The sequence below is a fragment of the Centroberyx gerrardi genome, chromosome 19, assembly GCF_048128805.1.
Source record: "Centroberyx gerrardi isolate f3 chromosome 19, fCenGer3.hap1.cur.20231027, whole genome shotgun sequence".
Taxonomy (NCBI): Eukaryota; Metazoa; Chordata; class Actinopteri; order Beryciformes; family Berycidae; genus Centroberyx; species Centroberyx gerrardi.
Genome location: NC_136015.1, coordinates 5,094,419 through 5,113,246, shown reverse-complemented (window position 1 = coordinate 5,113,246; position 18,828 = coordinate 5,094,419). Strand labels below are relative to the sequence as shown.

Here is an 18,828-nt window from a genome sequence, read left to right as displayed (position 1 = left end):
GACAAGGTTAAGGGCATTGTAGCACATTCAGTCACAACTAATTAAAGGGATTTCAAGTATTTCACACAACATCAACGTTCCTATTTACATGTGATTCTAGTTTGCTCTAGCTATGTATTCTCATTGCGTATCCCCTAACACATCATTTTAATAATCATTAATGTACAGATTCTTGGAGAGAAAATGTCAAACCATGAATTGAAAGGAAATCTCACAATGTATCAGCAACACCCACGTCACTAATTGTGTGCAGGATTTCTTGTGGTTATCACGTAAAGTAAGCCTAATATTTAAGAAACAAGAATTTCGGTGAAAATCTCATTTCATGTATCCCTATGTATATTGATTTTGCCTTTCATCTGTGCTGGCTTTCTCGGGGTTCTCGGTGTTTTACTGAGCTCCAGTGGCTGCGATGGGAGGGAAACCATTTGAGAAAATGACAGCAGCAATTTTCTCTTCTCCCGTTGCCTGGAACATTACTGTACGCAGTGTTATTAAAGGGAAATGATGCATGCCTCTGCAGTCTGAATACACAGCTTGAATAGGGGATGTTTGTGTTGATTTTTCATCGCTGAAATGATTATAGTCTACCGTCCCCATGTTGGAGAATCTGTCCTCCCTCCGACGGGCCGTCTGTGAAACTCACCTGATGAACTATAGGGTTTTCTTTTCAAGAAAGAATGAGAATCTTAGTAAGAATCAAATGTAATATGGTGTGTCTTGTGTGTTGGATAATTAGGAAGGCAATGGGTAACAGCATTGACTCTAAAGGACTTGAGCAACCACAAAACACCTACAATAAGAGTCCACTGAAACTGACATTTAGCCAAGACCGTTGTGCTTACTTGTCTGATCAGTACAGATCTACAAAAACTGACTATGATTGACAATACCCGACTAAAGACAACAAGAACATACACAGACTTCACAAACCGAAGGAAGAATTGTACTGTACAGTGCAGCCACAGCCTGTCCATAATTGTAAACTGTATATTCCAATATGTCAAAACGCTTTACGTTCCATTTCGGGGGCCCACAGTTTTAAAGATATTCTAGAATTGTTTTGACACACAGGCAAGAGGCACACTACTCGCTTCCCAGAATCCATATCCCTTGAAGGGACACTTTAATATTCAGGATTTTACTCTTCTATAATCCTTTACCAAGCATTATGTTTTCTGCATTTATATTTAAAACCAATGGATGCCATTAGCCACAATGGGGAGTTTGCTTGCAGCTAGCAGTACCAAGTTTGTTAGTAATGTTAACAAGCATTTTTGGGCAACTTAATAAAGAGGAATAAAACTTTTTCCCACAATGTGATAAGCACTTGGTGAAGAAAAATAACAGACAGAAATTAAGGTGCTACACGTAGCATTTTAAACATCAATATATCATTATCAAATTGTTTCCTGCCTTCCGCCCAATAAATGCTGGAATAGGCTCCAGCCCCCCTGTGACCCTCAATAGGAATAAGCAGGTATGGAAAATGAATTATTGAACCTTGGTAATAATTACTGTAAACAAATGAGAGCATGGTGGTGATGACTGGCTTCTATCTCACACCAGTGGTATTGTTAGTGTTTGTGTTTCTCCAAATTAAGACTACATTTCCCAGAAACCCCGTTGCTTCCTGCCCCCCCCTCCCCTCCCCCTCCCTGAAGAAGATAAACATGTTGGAAGTGATTTTTCCATTGGCCTTTCACTCCTTCCACCATCTGCCATTGAAACTCTGAAAGCTTTAGCTCGGTTTGCTCTGGAAGAACAGAACCTCTTCCTGTTTTGTGCTGTAAAGCAATACAGCAGATTTCCCTCCAAAACCGACCCAGTATCACGCAATGTAAAATGCAGTGTAGAGGCCGGTAGAGGCTGCCAATCTCCTTGGCGATGGTCTCATTTGTTTATGGTAATTATGCTAATGTCTCAGAAATAATGATTTATTCATATTAAAAAAAAACTACACGTAGCATCTTTAAACAAAAAACGATATAATCCAATATTGGTCTACAGACAAGCACATAGAGGTTTTTGTAAGCTTTGTGTATCTTATGAGCTTATTTTGTAGAGTTCAAGTATTCCAAAATATTAAGAGCAAATGCAAGCATGCATTTAAAACATCCACCCCTGTAAACATGGATCATAATGATTTTTGTAGTTAGGTCTATTTACTGCATGGGTATACTCTAGGTCAGGGCTAGTCTAGGTTGGGCCCACAAGCCAAATCTGGTGTTCCAAAAAAAGGTTTTGGCCACCTACATTGTTACAAATGTTGAGAAAAATGGCTAATTACAAGGCAAAAAACAATAATCAGGATATGCCAGAAAACCTAAGATGCCATTTTCGCATAATTTAAAAAAAAATCATTATCCTTTAGAACAATTTTTGGCCTGCAAATTTTGCTAAGTTGTTAAAATTTGCTTGCCAGGACCAACTGTTTAGAATTAAAGGGGAAATAAGTAAGGTTTTTACTGTCCCATAGAACAAAATGCCCATAATATATCTGCAGGGGTTTGACAGGGTTTTGATCAATACCAGTGACTCAATGATTATTTGGCCAGGTGCTGAGATTCCTGGCTTCCAAAACTCACTTTCTGGTCTGTACGCCGTTTTAGAACAAAAACTCCCCGCTTATTGGAATTTCAAGATTGTCCCAGATGCTATTGTGAAAATGCTGTCTGTATTGTGATTTTATTGTAGTATGTCAATTACAGGCCACTGTAGCTCAAGACAAACAGAGGGGTGGGGGGGCTGTGGCAGAGATTGGTGTAGGAGGAGACGATTCTGCCAATGTTGCAGTTCCTCCTTGTCCTATAGATCTTTCGCTATGTTTTGGAATTGCCTGTGTTGCGATATTAAAGTGAAATGGTCGGGAGAATAATTGCTCTATGGCATTCATGTCTGTCCTACAGCTGCCCCAGAACCCTGGGAAATCTGCAAATTACTTCAAGGGGTAGGCTATGGGGGAAATATCTCAACAACTCAAGGTACATCTTACAGCGGTGTGTACGATGCACACAGCAAAACGAGCGCTCTGCAAAATGGGGTCCAGGTTGTTATGCCTTACAAATTTATTTTTTTTTACGGATTTCCCAGATTTTCATCTAAAAAAGCCATTACATCCTATCAAAATTTAAACCTGAGATTCAAATTTTAAAACTTTGTAAGCATTTTTTGGTTGTGTAGAAAAGACAAAGTTTATATCTGACCAATACTGGCTGGGTGGCTTCCACTCTTAGAATTAAAATTCCATTTTGAACAAACTCTGGTAAGGACATTGACAAATTTTCCAAAATAGAACAATTTCTCAGCAGCTTTGACCCTCACATCACCTTAAAGTTTTAATCAGTAAACACTAAAAATGTGGGTCCTACTACATGAATATTTTGGTGTTCATTTAGATTTGTGTGGAACACAGTCACGTTTACATTGCTGTCAGACAACAGTGCTTATGTCGTCAGCCTCGTCGGGTTTCTTGGGCTTGCTGGGGAGAGACTTGAGGTATTCCAGGTGGCGTCGGGCGTCCTCCTGGTTCTGACGGACATAATACACCACATACGAAATGACCATGGCAAACCAGCCGAACATGGTCACCAGCATAGCGTAGTCAGTGGTCCGTTTGGCCAGGTTACAGAGGTCGGTGTCCACCGCCAAGAAGGGTCGTCCCTCCTGGTCACGGAGCTCCGAGCTCCTGCACAGGACCCGGGCGGCGGCCTCGTGGTTGTGGGCCATCCCGCCGAGCGCCTGCTGGAGGGCGCAGTCACAGTGCCAGGGGTTATCGTCCACGATGACGCGGGCCTTGAGCCGAGCGAAGGCATCCTTGTGTACGCTAGTGATGCGGTTGTGGGAGAGGTCCAGCACCTGCAACGTGGCCTCCACGCCGCTGAAGGCACCTTCCCCCAGAGTCTCCACCGCGTTGTAAGAGAGGTTGAGCTCGCGCAGGAGCCTGAGGCCGTGGAAGGCGCGGTCCGGCACGGCGCCGATCTGGTTGTGGTCCAGCCTCAGGAGGACAGTGTCGACCGGGAGGCCGGGGGGGATCTCTTTGAGCCGCGACTGGCTGCAGGTGACGTTGAGGCCGTGGAGGTGCGGGTCGGCGCGTTGGCAGATGCAGCCCTTGGGACACATGCTGGCCGAGGGGAAGCACAGGGCCATGAGGACAAGGCTCTGGAGGAGCAGGCACATGGGGATGGAGCGCGACAACCACAAGTCCAGCAGAGTCATACTGACCGGCCGTCAGCAGCATCCCGCCTGGGGCCCCAACACCACCTCTGGTCCCTCACGCACATCTCATATTGGAGACCAGTCCTTACCGTCAGGCCTGGACTGGAGTGTGACCAGATGTTACCATGCTGTATTCAGTCCTGAAACAAGATTAAAAGAAGAAAGTCAAGGTGATATGCTAATATATTCAGCTGATATTGGCCTTTTATTAAAAATCTGATCTGGTCCAGTCAGTGTGGTCCACCTCTGATATGATGGATATGATGCAGTTTGATTGATTGATTACGTATTTATTGTAGAATTGATCAATAAGACACTGGTTGTCTATGGGAAGCCCTTAACCTGAATCAATACGAATTAGACATTTTCATCAGATTCCACATAAGTATGAATTTTTTTTATATTAGTATTATTACCCCGGGTTTCAATGGAGAGTTTTAGTGTCCCATGGTCTAAATGCTGTTTCAGATGCTCTTCCACAATGCCAAGAGTAATATTCTAGGGAAAACACTTTTAACTTTTTGGCATAAAAATGGTTAAGTTATTGAGTATCAGCTATCAGCTGATTCAGTCCAGAAATATTGGTGCTAGATAGGGCTGGGCGATAAGGTTGAAATCAATATCACAATAAGGATTTTTTTCAATATCAATATATAGGATGACATAGCTCACATATACAAAAAAAATCATTTTAGACAGCTGAATTGTGCATCATGATATCCCAAAATCAGCATATCATCATGATATGATTCCACTGAAAGACGATAAACGATAATATGGAATTATCGCCCAGCCCTAGTACTAGCATCAGCCTTCAAAAAGCCATATCAGTGAAACCCCACTACTATTGACATCACTGCATATGATAGCAGGCTAAATGGAAATAATCATAAAGCCATCAGTGATACATCCAGATAAAGTACTCTTGTGAAAGGTAAGAATGGGAACTGAGTGGGAAAGATAAGCCCAATGTTTTTTTTATTCATACCTGCAGATAGTATTTCCTAAGCAGCATTCGTGCACCTTTGCATGGTAAGTGGTTAACACAGGTGACTAATTCCACCTCACACTTATCTCTAACACATTCTATTGTCACAGTGTGTCACAAGTCTCAAAGCGGGAGATGGCAGCACCGCGACCTGGAGTGAGAATAGTCTTCCTACCTTTATCCCCAAAAACAAATATGTATTTGTTCAACTCCTTTACTTTTCTTTTATACTTTTAAGTAATAATTTGTAACTGATTGATACAACACAATAGTGATCCAACCTATATCCAGTTCATGAAAGCTTTTACATTTGCTGTTCTAAATTCCCGGTGTCTGGTAGCTCTTTCCTAAGGAAAATCCTCCGCCGTTTTACGTTTCCGGTTTGTTTAGAAATGAACAAATAGAAGAACTGGGTAGTCAGCATGAGCAGTGATAGCCACCATGGCTGAACAGACGGCCACCTACAGAAACTCAAACTGCATCAACAGAAAAGCCAAAGAAAAAGATGTCACAGTACTGGACACACTTTTAACATGAATCAATTAATCTTGGTATGGCGTAAACAGAAGACGTTCATGAGAGACCTTGAGGAGGAATGTAAAGTGAAAGGGGAATGCATCAGTCAGTCTGCGGTATGCGGGGCTCTTTAAGCCTGGGAACGGACAGGCTCTGAAAAGATGTCGTCTTCTCTCTTGAACAGATCTTACATTTATCTTCTCCTGGCAGAGAAATAGCAATAACGTCCGCGCAAACACAGCAGGCCGCGCTGGTCTTAGATCCTGTGAGGAAGAGGAGAGGCGAGGGAGCATCTGTGTTTTCTGAAACCAGTTTCCCTACAGAGGACCGGAGTCTGCTCCCAGACCCACATCATGCTGTTTATCCAGCTGCTGCTCTGCCGCGAGAGGCAAAACCTGTTGTGCTTCGGAGACGAGTATTGTGCTGGATCCATTACAACCTGCACTATGTTTATGGGAGGTGTGTGCGCTATTGACATGTGGGTGGATGATTATCGTTCATTAAAACCATTTCTTTAATTTAATGACCTCTAGTGCTGCATTTGTTGAAGAAAGCCACAGTAGGATGTGAATGCCAAAAGCTGTAAGTGGAGATATAGGAGCTGCGTTCTGCATGTGATATTATAAAATGGAAAAATTCTGAGCTTTCAAATGGAATTTAAAAAGGTGTTTGGACCCATTGAAATAAGAGGCCTTTAAAAAAGGCATGAATGTGCCACTGTGTGAAGTCTTTCATTTCTGTAGAATAATATTGGCTTTGAATAACTTCTGCGGATTTTGATTAGAGGATATTAAGAAATTAATTAACATTCATGCACTGGCCTTTGAATTGATGACCAACAGAGGCTTTGCAGTTGCGTCACAATCTATCAACAATTGCTGGGGCCGTCATAGAGGTTAATTGAAGAATTGGCTGTATGCAAATAATGGCTAAATATACAACAACTAGACAAGAAAAAGAGACACTTTGAAAAGATTATTGTGGTGTGGGTGCAGGTCAGTTCAGTAATGTTCTAAAGTGAGAGTGCAGGTAGATTTGTTTCCAAACTGAGGTCACTGTGACACAGTTCACCTCAACAAACTGTTGGTTTCTGGCTTTCTTAGCCAATTAAGTAGCCAGCAGGTTAATTTCGCAAAACAACTGATGTTAAGCCAATTTCCCACATGCACTTACACATGCCCAAAATTATTTCCTCCTGGAAAACAGTCTATTTTCGGTGATTACTTCCATTGCATACATAAAAATTCCAACCAATAAGATCACAGATTTCTGAACAATCCCCCTTGCACCGCTCCCATCATATAAAACTGCCTTACTCTCCTTAATGAATACTGCCATCCCGCCAGTTTACACCATCAGCCACTCCATCCCTTCCTATGTTATGCCTCGCCCCAACATCTGTTTCAACTGGAAATACATCAAATTAAGGAGGCAAAGTGCTCTTTAAATGCTACTTCACCGTGACTTTAATGTGAGCATTAAAGGAGGAAAACAGGGTGACAGACTGATTTCTAAGAGCAAAAACAGCCAGCAATCAGAATCTTGCTTTTATGCTTTCCCTGAAATGGGAGGAGCTCACAATCAAGGAATCATGCTTGGCCTGCTGGTAGAAAGCACTTGGCTGGCAGCTCTGTTTATTCAGCAGGATGGGTTATGAGGCAGGGCCGGGGGGGTCAACAGTATCACAACCTCCAAAACCTACCAGTGGTGGAGATGGAGCTGGTTTACTGGTATTACAGGTGAGATGGTAAAAGGTCACATTACCTTGCCAGTCATTTATCATGGTATTCACACAGAAAACGGTTTCCTTCACTCTACTGCTAGTGAGAGAAGAGTGAGAGTTTACATTCTGTCCATCAGCAAACACGCAAGACAAATAGGTTTGTGTGTCATTCTCTAGCTGCAATGTAGTTTCCATTAAACGTGATATCTCAGGTATCTCAGACACCACTGGTCCCATTTTGACAGAACACTTCGGCAAATTGACACCGCTTTCATTAAAGAGCAAAACTCCTAACTCTGAAAGGAAACTGTGGTTGTAAAGGGAGACGATATTCCTGTTCATTCTTGGAAACCTTCCTTGGAAAATTTTCCATTTTGAGAATTAAGGAAATTTGGGGACTTTACAACTACAGCTGTCCAAACTCTCTCACTTGTTACCGGGGTAGATGTGTCAAACAAGTGCTGAGCAGCCTCACAATACTCTCCCCAACTACATGTTGTATTGAGCAGGTGGAGGGAGATGAGGCTTGAGTATTTTCACCAATTTACAGGATAAAGCCTTATTTGCATGGTACTAGTGTCATGTGGGGACCTCATATAATGAATGAATTCAGCCCCAACACATTCGCATGGGATAATTAAATTTGCTAAAATCACCGGTGCCCCGGATACAATTGTTTAAGGTCAGGAATTTGTACAAATTGCAGACCTGGCGGATTCACATTGGATTCAAGTCAGAGACAATCTCCACAATTAGTACAAATCACTGGACATCTGTAAAGGCCCAAAGCATAATAACCATAATAAATGATATTACCTTACAGGTTCAATATTTTATTACGTTATTGAATTTTTATTACATTATGAGCTTTAACAGTTATTATGTTATGGTCCATTATGATGTTTTGGGCCTTTGCAGACGCCCCCAGGTGATATCAGTCCCATGTGAATAGGGCTTGAGATCAGTGCCACACCGCCGTCATCTCTACTGCTCAAAGCGGAGGAGGAGGCAGTTATCGATTTCATTCAGAAGCGTCACGGCTTTGGCATCCGACCAATTCATGCAGCTGCCTACATGTAGACCCAAAGTGTGCTGGCGAGGCACACGGCAACATAACAGCCTTTGCATGCGGAACTGGCAAAGGACGGCATGCGGAGGGCCGATGCCATATGGGACATTTCCAACCACATCGCAGTAACAACCTGGTGGACGAGACTGTGTGGTTCTGAAGCCTTTCTATCCTTCTGATCCCACCATCAGCAGCATCTGAGCCCAACTGCTCTCTTTTTACATCCATCACCAAGGACCAAGGTACACAACACACTCACGAATGCAAGGGTGGAGAAGTTGGCGGCAATTCACCCCAACCTTAAAATGTTTGAGACATTGAAGATAAATTCAACACAATGAAGTGACTCAGGGGATGTAACTCATCAGGATGTTTCCTCATAAGAGGATGGAACTAGAAAGAATGCTGGCCAACAAGTTGACTGTTTATCAACCTGTAGGAGGAAGCTGGGCCCCTTTGTCTGAGAAATTATTCTCATCTAAAATGTGATTCTAGTGGCTTTTGTTAGAAAAGAAATAAAGTTGGTGGACTGCTTTAAAGCTGTATCATGTTTGTTGATTCTCCATAAAAAAAAAAAAATCCATTAGAGTTTTATCCAGTAGTGTTTCATAGTGAAGCATGAGTATCCATGAAGAAAAATCCAAAATAAATCGACAGTATAAGTTTGCAAAGTTTCCATAGAAGTTGCCGGAACTTTACAACCCTGGTCCTAATACCAATTGAAACACCATTATTTATGCATCCAGCCACTCTTACAAAGTAGACTGATTGGTCTAATGAGGGTGCTTTAATTAAACGTCAAAATTTTAAACTCAAATGTGACACCACTGGTCCGATTTTGACAAAACTTGGAGGGATGATGCATTTTGGCACCGTGATTTGGCATTTAAACAACTATGCTGATTGGCCAGATGGGGACACTATAATTAAAAAGTAAAAACTTCAAACTTGGAAAGGCCATAACTGCTGCAACACAGCTATGATTAAAGGATTTTAAGCTCGTAGAAAAAGGTTCACCAATGTTTCAAATGTGTGAAATAAATTTGCATTCATAAATGCCTGTGTAAATGTGTATAAAAGATTTCATCAAACAAATTCAAACTACATGCGAGAAAAGATTTGAACTTGTGCATAACATTTTGTGAACAAGTGGAAAAGATGTGCACACATTTCAATCCGAGTGCATATAAGAGATTCAGACAGAGAATTTCTGAATGTCTGAGTGCAGCCTTGTTTGTAGCTGCACAACTGCTCATGTGAGAAGGTGAAACAAGCACACGCAAAACTCAATTCGATTTGTGAGAAGGCTGAGAGTACAAGGTTTGACCCTCTTGTCATGGCATTCGATTACCCAATGGAGATGGACGGGTTAGCAGTGTTTTTGATGCACCTTGTTACTGACTGGCCCAAAGGGTGCCTGCACCAGTTGTTGGGGGTGACATGTTCACTTGTTCTTTTTAAAAACAGCAGAAAATGCCAGCAGATGAGATTATTGGATAACTGCCTAATGTGGGCATTCCTTTAAACTGTGAGTAACTTGAATTAGGATTTTTAGGATTAGGAGTTTTGTGATAAGAGTGCTTTAGAATGATTTAAAAATTCCCCTAACAAAAAAAGTCCTGGTTCTTAGAGTATATGGAGCCACACCTCTCTTACAGAGATAAACGCTGAGCTGCATGAATAAATAGTTGGTAATGAATGTAAAAGTGAACAGTGGCAGTTGGTGTCCAGTCTGACAAAGCCAAAGTCAATAGAGATGATTCACAATTCCTCCATTTAGACAGTTTTTGGCTTCATCAAAATACCTTCAGCAGACTCCTTTACCCCATTTGGTAGTCTGGTTAAGATGAGGCAAGCTGGTGATAACAAAATATTTCATGCCAATAATTATTATGTTTATATATGACCATTTTCCTGCCAAAACGTTACAAGGATTCAGTGTTTTCCCCCAGAATTGCATTATTGCCAGGGTGGAAAAACCACTGAAACTGCATTTAGACCATGGGACACTAAAACAATCTCCACTGAAATGCAGGATGTAAACATAATCGATCCATGCATTCTCGTGTCGAATCTGTTCATAGTGTTGCATTAAATATGCAATCAAAGAACTCCATCATATCAGAGGTGGATTGCATGGTTTATCGGCAGACATACTTGGTAGCACTTAGACTCAGAACGTCTCTGAACTCTACTGAATCGATAGGGCCAACTCTTCAATTCGGCATACATTCAATACACTAAGCAACACTAATTACCCTAAAATGTTAACTTTTAAATTGGCTCACCTGTTATACGTACAACGTTCTTCCACCAAAATAGAACGCGAGGGGCGGTAACGAGCAGTGGGAACGAATTCTATAAGTTGAGATTTTAATGAAATTTAGTGCTGCTGCGTGAATCATCTATATGCCGAATTTGCCAGAAGAGTATATTGATTCAAACAAGGTCTTCTGTTATGTTCTATGAGGTATGTACACTTGCCAGCAAGCAAGGAAACATTAAACCGACTGATTTTGTAATGGAGATTGGCTAATCTCTCCATGCAATAGAGAACGGACCTTACCTCTTCTTAGAGCCCGTCAGGAGTGCAGCATTTTGGACTATATGTAATGTGGATATACGATATAGATAAGCATGTGAACAGAGCTTGTGAGCGGGATGGGCCTGGAGCCTGGGCCGCGGGGCTGCCCTCCTCGCCCTGCTGGATGCACCGTGGATCCCTGGAGGGTGCAGCTGTTGCCCTCCGTGTGGAAAAACCTCACTGCCATTACAAAACTATTTAATAGCTGCATGTTTGACATCCATTTAAAGCACCGCTATCATATGACTAACATGTCTTTGCAAACATAGCCTGTCGTTTCTATGAGTTGGGCAAACAACTGTAGACAAGACTACAATTAGCTACCTAAATAAACGTAATCTAATCAGCATCTCCAGTCCAATAAATCTACCTGAACTGTTTTCCCCGATACGTGCCGTTCTGCCGTTTTAGAGAACGTCACGCAAAACTCTATTCAATAACCTCGCAAATTATTGTGGACTTCCTTGTAGGCATTAGTACACTACTTATAAAATAGGACCCAATACATTTTCTGAATTGTTAGGAGCCACTCTTCAATTCGGCATACATGTAATACAACAAGGAACAACTGTTTCAATAGAATTTCAACTTTTGGAATTAGTTCGCACTGCTCGCTACCGCCCTCCACAGTGCATTTTGGTGGAAGAACGTTGTCGAAATAGCAGGCGAACTATTTATAAAAGTTGAAATTTTATGACAATAAAGGGCTGCTTTGTGGATTTGATTCATGCCGCATTGAAGAGTGGCTCATAATGACCCAGGTAAAATCCTGAGTCATATTGTATGGGTTGTGAAATTTTGCCGATAAGCAACGCCACATTAAGTTGGCAGATTTTTGAACGGATTTGGGTTGACGTTCTCTCCGTGCAAGAGAGAACGGCACGTAGGCTATCGAGGCTACCTGAACTGCCGACACCAAATCAAGGCTTGTTGTAATTGTGAGGACAGACAGAATACAAAAAGCCAAATCCAAATAGCCTACAACATCTATATAAAAAACCCATACCCAAAAGCCAATACCCAACCAAATTAACCAATAAACAAATGTCTCTTTGCGAAAACAGCTTGATAATTGGCAGCAACAAAAAGGAGGAAAGCCAGCATAAAAATAACATGGTAGAGACGGTATGAGCAACAGCCTTGGGAGCAACAGGCGACACACGTTTCCTCACCTGCAGTAAGAAGAGTCATTTGCCGCTGAATTCAAGACGTTCACATCCTACACGAGCTCTCCAGACAGTGTTTGTGGGCAGCCTGGGTATTGTAGTATCCTCTCAGAGATGCAGAGAAGTCGCAGTGTGAATTCACATCTTTACCTTTCAATATAAAACACTAGACAGGAGTGACTGGGGAGAAAGGGAGGGGTTCTCAGTGTGAAGCCACAAGGAATTAGAGGCAATAGGACTTCCGGTCTTCACTTTCAAAATAAAACCCTTAAACACCTGTGTTGCTGCTGCTAACAAGATTGCACCCTGAGGAGGGCCTGTGTGTTCCACAACATATCGGTGGTTTTTGGGTTTTCGATGCTATGAATTAGCCATTACAATAAAGCCATTAAATAAAATAAACCCCCCTTACATTTTCAACTGCACAATGATGGAGGGCGGTCCTATGATCAGCAATGCAATACTTTTGTTCTCAGGTCAAAAATGAAAATGACAAAGCAGTATCATTTTGCATTGTAATGTATTACCTCTTCACCTGACATTTCTGTAGGATGTCTCTTATTAGCTAGCTTGCACATCGGTGAAAATGTGACTTTTATATTTCTGTCCATTACAGGAGAGTTGTCGATGTTGCTGCAATTCCTTGGTTGCCGATAGAAGTCGATAAACTCATAGATTACTTAATGAAAACCTTTAAAATCCTTGATAAACGTGTTGCTTCTTCTTCAAAGAAGTGCAAATGAAGAATGCATGTAATTAATATGCCTCCACTGATATGACCTCTGCTTGCCATAGGCTATCAAAGTTCTTAAAACACCAAACTTATACCAGACAACTTGGAAGGGTGTCTGTTGTCTTGTGAAAGTAAATTTTAACCTGAATCAATGGCACAATTGTCCCTGAGTTCCTTGTATTCTTATAGGCCTATGCAAAATTCCATATATACAGGGCTGCCAAAACTACTCAAAGAAAATCTCAAACACCAAACTTGTACCAGACAACTTGGAAGGATGTCTATTATCTTGTGAAAGCCCCTTTTTACCCATTTCAGTTGTATGATTATAGGTTTAGGGTTAGGGCTTTTATTTTGTAGGAGGAATCACCTAATTTGTGGTCTAACCCTGGCTAACTACAGCAGCTTGACACAGCAGTGATGTTCATCATGTAGACAGCAGATGAAATGAATTGAAAATCATCATGGGCAGACAGGCAGTAGGTTTTTACCAGGGTGTGTGTGTGTGTGTGTGTGTGTGTGTGTGTGTGTGTGTGTGTGTGTGTGACATTCATTACCAACTGTTAAAAGGAATTTCAAAAGGACCATCCCTAGAACTGTACAAGCTGTGTTGTTATTTTTAATTTATTTCTTTTTGTTTGTTTATTTTTGGATGTGCCCAGTGTCACAGTAGCATCTCTCAGTAATTCAGAAATGCATTAAAATAAAAATCTGGTTATGGATTGTCATATCAGAAGGGTCTGGTTTGCTGATGGATGACATCATGCCACTCATTCACATTTTAGACATTTGCATGATGTGGCAGAAACTGAAACACCAAGCTTACAGCGCCTGTTCATTTCCACAGTTCAGACACGATCTGCTCATATAATATAAAGTGTCTACTTGTTTTTGACATCTGAGGCTTTTTTGCTATAGCTGACTGTCAAAACTGCCTTGTGTAATATTCAAGCATGTGTGGCATTTGCTCATGAAATTGTTACGGTCAGGAAAAGCCAAAGGGAACCAGGTCAAGGCACACGCTGCATTCCTACCCATCCAGGCCATGGCCATGCAGCTGGCAGCCAAACAGTCTACACACTCACTCAAACTATATGGGCCCGATATTGGCCTTTTATTAAAAATCAGATCTGGTCCACTCAGTGTGGTTCACCTCCATATGATGGATATGATGCAGCTTGATTGAAACATATTGTAGAATTGATCAATACTACACTGGTTTTCTATAGGAAGCCCTTAACCTGAATGGATTCCACACAAGTATGCAAGAATATATTATTGCTATTACTATTATTGCTTTTATTATTATCATTTTTATCATTATTAATATTAGTAGTAGTAGTAGTAGTAGTAGTAGTAGTGGTATCCAGGTTTCAATGGAGAGTTTTACTGTCCCATGATGCTGTTTCAGAGGCTTTTCCACACTAACAAGAATAAAATGCTGGTGGAAACACTGAATAATATTTTGTTTTTTGGGGGCATGAACATGGTCAAATTCAAAGATAGTGATTTTTGACACAAAATATTAGCCATCAATCATGAAATATCAGTATCATCTTAAAGCCACAATTTCAGCTGAACCTGAATAGTTTATCTTTTGGTCCTCATGTACAATTTTACAGTTAATCCACTGACGCTGCATGTCAGGGTTTGATAGGCCTGGTTTCTCTTTAAAAATCGACAACAGACCAGTTATGTTGATGCCTGGTATTTAAAATCCTTGGCAACTTTGGCGTCACGGGCAACTTGTTCTGCTCCGTTGCAACGCTCCTTCATTAGGACCAAAACGTCTCCTGCAGGTTCATTAGCACGCTGCGAGTGTTCCAGAGTCCCACAGCTATTCCAAGCCTCCTTCAGAGAAGAGAGATGGATTTCAAGTTAACACTTACAGGCACCGTAGGAATAACACACAGATTCATCTCATGTAACGTACGGGAAATAGCCTTGCGGTTCGCTCCCCATCCTTAAAAGAGTAACAGTTTGTATACTAAGTGGTCAGTCCTTGCAAGCCAGTGGATAATTATCTGCTGTGTATGGATCCAGAGGAAAGAGAGGCCATAATAGATGCTCAAAAGGGAACGGGAGGCTTTTATCTACTCAATGCACGGCTCATTATTCCATTTACCTCGGCGTGGCGTGAAGCACAGACAATGCTTCCTCGTTCAAATGTCACGCGGTGACTCATAATGTTTTGATTTGCCATATTATAACGGATATTCCTACGATTATCTACAGATACCTGACTAGAGATACAGAGTCCAAGAATTCACGGTGTAATTGAACAAATTAATTCCTTATCGTCCCAGAACAGACTATTTATTCATAAATCATTCATGATATCATTACTGCCTTTGAATGGCTGGAGTTGAGAGAAAAAACACAAATGCCCCCCCCCCCCTCCCCTGTTGCTTTGAACATCAACATGATAATCCAATGGGCGTTATTGATCTGTAACACTCTCAAGGAAAGGTCAGCCTCTCTGATGCGGCGGGTTAGTGGTGTCTTTGGGGTCGATGGATGTTTGACACCACATTAGAAGGGGGAGGGATTTCTTCAGCTGGCTCTGATCGGAGACGGTCTGTCCATTCAGACGGACAGCAGGACATCCATTTATGGATTCACTCATTTATTTTGCTCATTCAGCTGGGAGAGGAGGCCAAATCCCATTCATAACAGTTACTGTTAGTCCAGAAATGCAAGATTTTCATTGTTTTTGGCAGTTTCTAAGACAAAATTCACCCGTATTCGTCTCAAATCTGCATGGACAATAATCCTAGGCTATATCATTTCCATACAGGTTGACATAGAGCATATATCTTGGCATTTTAATTAGCGTGTGAAATGAAATGGTTACAAAGAGCAGGGCCTCTGTCTGCTGGTGGAAGCCAAAGGCCGCAACATTAAAGCAGCAGTAAGGGATTTAATGAGAAAATGGGTGTTTTTGTCTGTGATTCGCTGCATGTAAGCTGCATGGAGAACACATTACAAGCCCTGCATGGTGACATGCGGCACCTCGCTGACACATACACACACACACAGCTAAAACTTGCCCTGCTCATAAGGAGCTAAAATAGGCCTGCCTTCATGCAGCAATTAAATATGAAGAGGGCGCGATTATCCGACCATTTCGCTCCCCGATCTTATCGCCTCTCCCCTCTGGGACGAGGCTCACATTCATCTTCGGCGTTAACTATCAAGCCATGAGGAACACCTTCTCTTTCATGTGCAGTTCATTAGCGCTCCGGAGGACCGAAATAGATCTCTGGAAGCTAAAGAGGACTTTTAAAAAGGGAAGTTTTCAGTAAATCTATAATTAGAGGCGAACCACGGACAGTAATTACCTAATATTGTACAGAAGAACAGAGAGATGGCGTGAAATGAAAACAGAGCAGTGAAACTCAATTGTTGTTGTTTTGTTTTACCAAAGATAATGTATTCTTTTGAGTCGTTTGAACCAAAGCTTGTGCCTTGCAACCCATGCAAATGACTGTACTCACTTCATTAAGGCGCCTCTATTGAGCTGCCAGTAAAACTTTTGTCTTTATCTGATTCTGTGCTCTCATCTCGGCGGATGATTATCACGTTTACATCAATTAACCCATTAGTTCAAATGATGTGGAGCAAAAAAAACGAAAAGATGGAAGAAGGTTAAGGCATCGCTTTTCCCAGAATCCCTCAGCGTGCAGAGTCTTATGAGTCTGAGTCACGGTGACGGCGGTGTGGATCCACTTGGCTGGGTCAAGACTGACATTTTTCAGCAGCGACCAAGGCAGGCCGTTCCCCCCCTGATATTTTGTGCAATAACCTCTACATTGCCCACGCTGACAGTTGCAGCTGTGGTCTTCCTTCTCTCTTCTCCCATACAGCATTAATAACACTTGACATGCTCACTCGGGCACAGGCAACACACGCACACACACACACACACACACACACACACACACACACACACACACAGGCAGGCAGGGCTCGGCCTGGAAAAGCCAGCAGACTGTTCAGAGTGGACACTGTACTGCTAAAAAAGCAAGAGGAAGGAACTAGAGGAAAACAGTTAGTGCTTTTGAGAGCAACCAGCTCTATCAAGCACTAAAGTATATACTCAGTGGATTAGCTGACATTTCAAATGTTACACGAGGACGAACAGGTCATTTTCATTAGGGTTTGGCAGATATGTTTCTTTAAGGTCAGTACCTACATTGACATATCTTTTTAACTGAAGCTCAGGCGTTAATCAATATCTTTAACTTTGAATATTTTCTAGCAAAAAAACAAAAAACAAAAACAACTCACAGGTATTCAGTGTTTCTTGTCAGGGTGGAAAAGAAAAGCCTCTTAAACAGTATTTAGATCATGGGATACTAAAACTCTCCATTGAAGCCCAGGATAATAATGATAGTAACAATAAAACAGATTCATACATACTTGTGTGGAATCTGATCAAAATGTCTCATTAGAATCAAGTCAGGTTAGGGGCCTCCCATAGACAACCAGTGTATTGATGAATTCTACAATCATATCCATCATATCAAAAGTGGGTGACACTAACTGGCTGATATTTTTAATCAAGGGCCAGTATCACTGGTCTAACCCTAATATTCATATTCTGAATTTATTGTTCAATGGAAAGCATTTTCTTCTCAAAGTCATACAGTCAGTACTGTAATACCTATGACTATACTCTGTGACAGGGGTCTTCAATCCTGCTCCTCTGGGCCCAGAGTACTGCTGATGTTCTATCCTAGCAGCTAGTTCATTAGATCCACCTGGAGTCCCAGGTATAAGTCAGCCCCTGATTAGATGGCTACAATGAAAAGACACAACAGATGTGAATTCCTCTTGTAAAATAAAATGTAAAATATAATGTGATGTAAATGTAATATAATAATATAATATGATATAATATGATGTAAAGTTATATGTGTTCCCTAGTTCCTCTGCCTGCTTACCCTGGAAATGGTGCTGAGCTCAGCAAACACACAGCCCTAAACAGACCTGATCTAATCTACAACACAATATGTACAGAGGAAGGGAAGGCACCTGCCCTACAGTAATGTAAATGCAATGTGTATTATGGTTCATCCAGCTTGTGTGATGTGTTATTACTTCTTGTGTGCCATATCACCAAGGGTGGAAGTAGTGAATTACATTTCTTGTTACTGAGTAGACTTTAGTAGTTTCTGAAGTCAGGCAATATGCAGAATGCAGATTGGAATTTTAGTTCCGCAACCATTTCTCTGAGGCAGAGATGCTCTGGAGGCAGAAATAATCTCATTGGTTGAGTTAAACCTCAGTGGGCGGAGCCAAAGAACAACAGTTTAGTAAAGTTAGACTGAAGCCAGTGACAAAGGCAAGAGGTAAGAGAGGAGGTAATATTATGAATCATAGCGCTCTGCTACAAACTGAAAAAAATGCAGTCTAGCCATACTGAGTAAGCTAGCTAGCTAGCCTGCTGGCCTTCCAAGAACATGAATGCCATGGTCATGAATGAAAAAAAGAAGTCATTCCCATTAAACATTTTATTTATATTATGAGTTCTTTCTATGCCATTCAAGTAACTTTTTTGTTTTCCGTAACACAAGTTAGCGAAGTTGTGGTTCTTTGGCTCCGCCCATTGAGGTTCAAACCAACTAATCAGATTATTTCTGCCTCCAGAGCAGCTCTGCCTCCTAGAAATGTTTGTACATTTTGACTGAAGTATTGTACTTCTCTACATTGAACTGCATCTATTATAAGATACAAATCTTGCCATAAGAATTGTATCAGAAACTGGCGTAATTAAAAATTGCAGGAAACAATAAGTTAATTAGATGTAGCCTAATATTAAATGCTCA

At 41.4% G+C, this 18,828-nt stretch overlaps 1 protein-coding gene across 1 annotated transcript; it reads right to left on the bottom strand.

Moving 5' to 3' along the window:
* Positions 1–994: 994 nt before the first annotated feature.
* On the bottom strand, positions 995–12,415 carry lrrc3b (leucine rich repeat containing 3B). Its single transcript, XM_071907547.2, has 2 exons — positions 12,271–12,415; positions 995–4,358 (listed from the first exon to the last, which is right to left on the bottom strand). The coding sequence occupies exon 2, from the start codon at positions 4,216–4,218 to the stop codon at positions 3,433–3,435; it is 786 nt and encodes a 261-aa protein (XP_071763648.1). The 5' UTR covers positions 4,219–4,358; positions 12,271–12,415; the 3' UTR covers positions 995–3,432.
* Between the last annotated feature and the right edge of the window lie 6,413 nt (positions 12,416–18,828).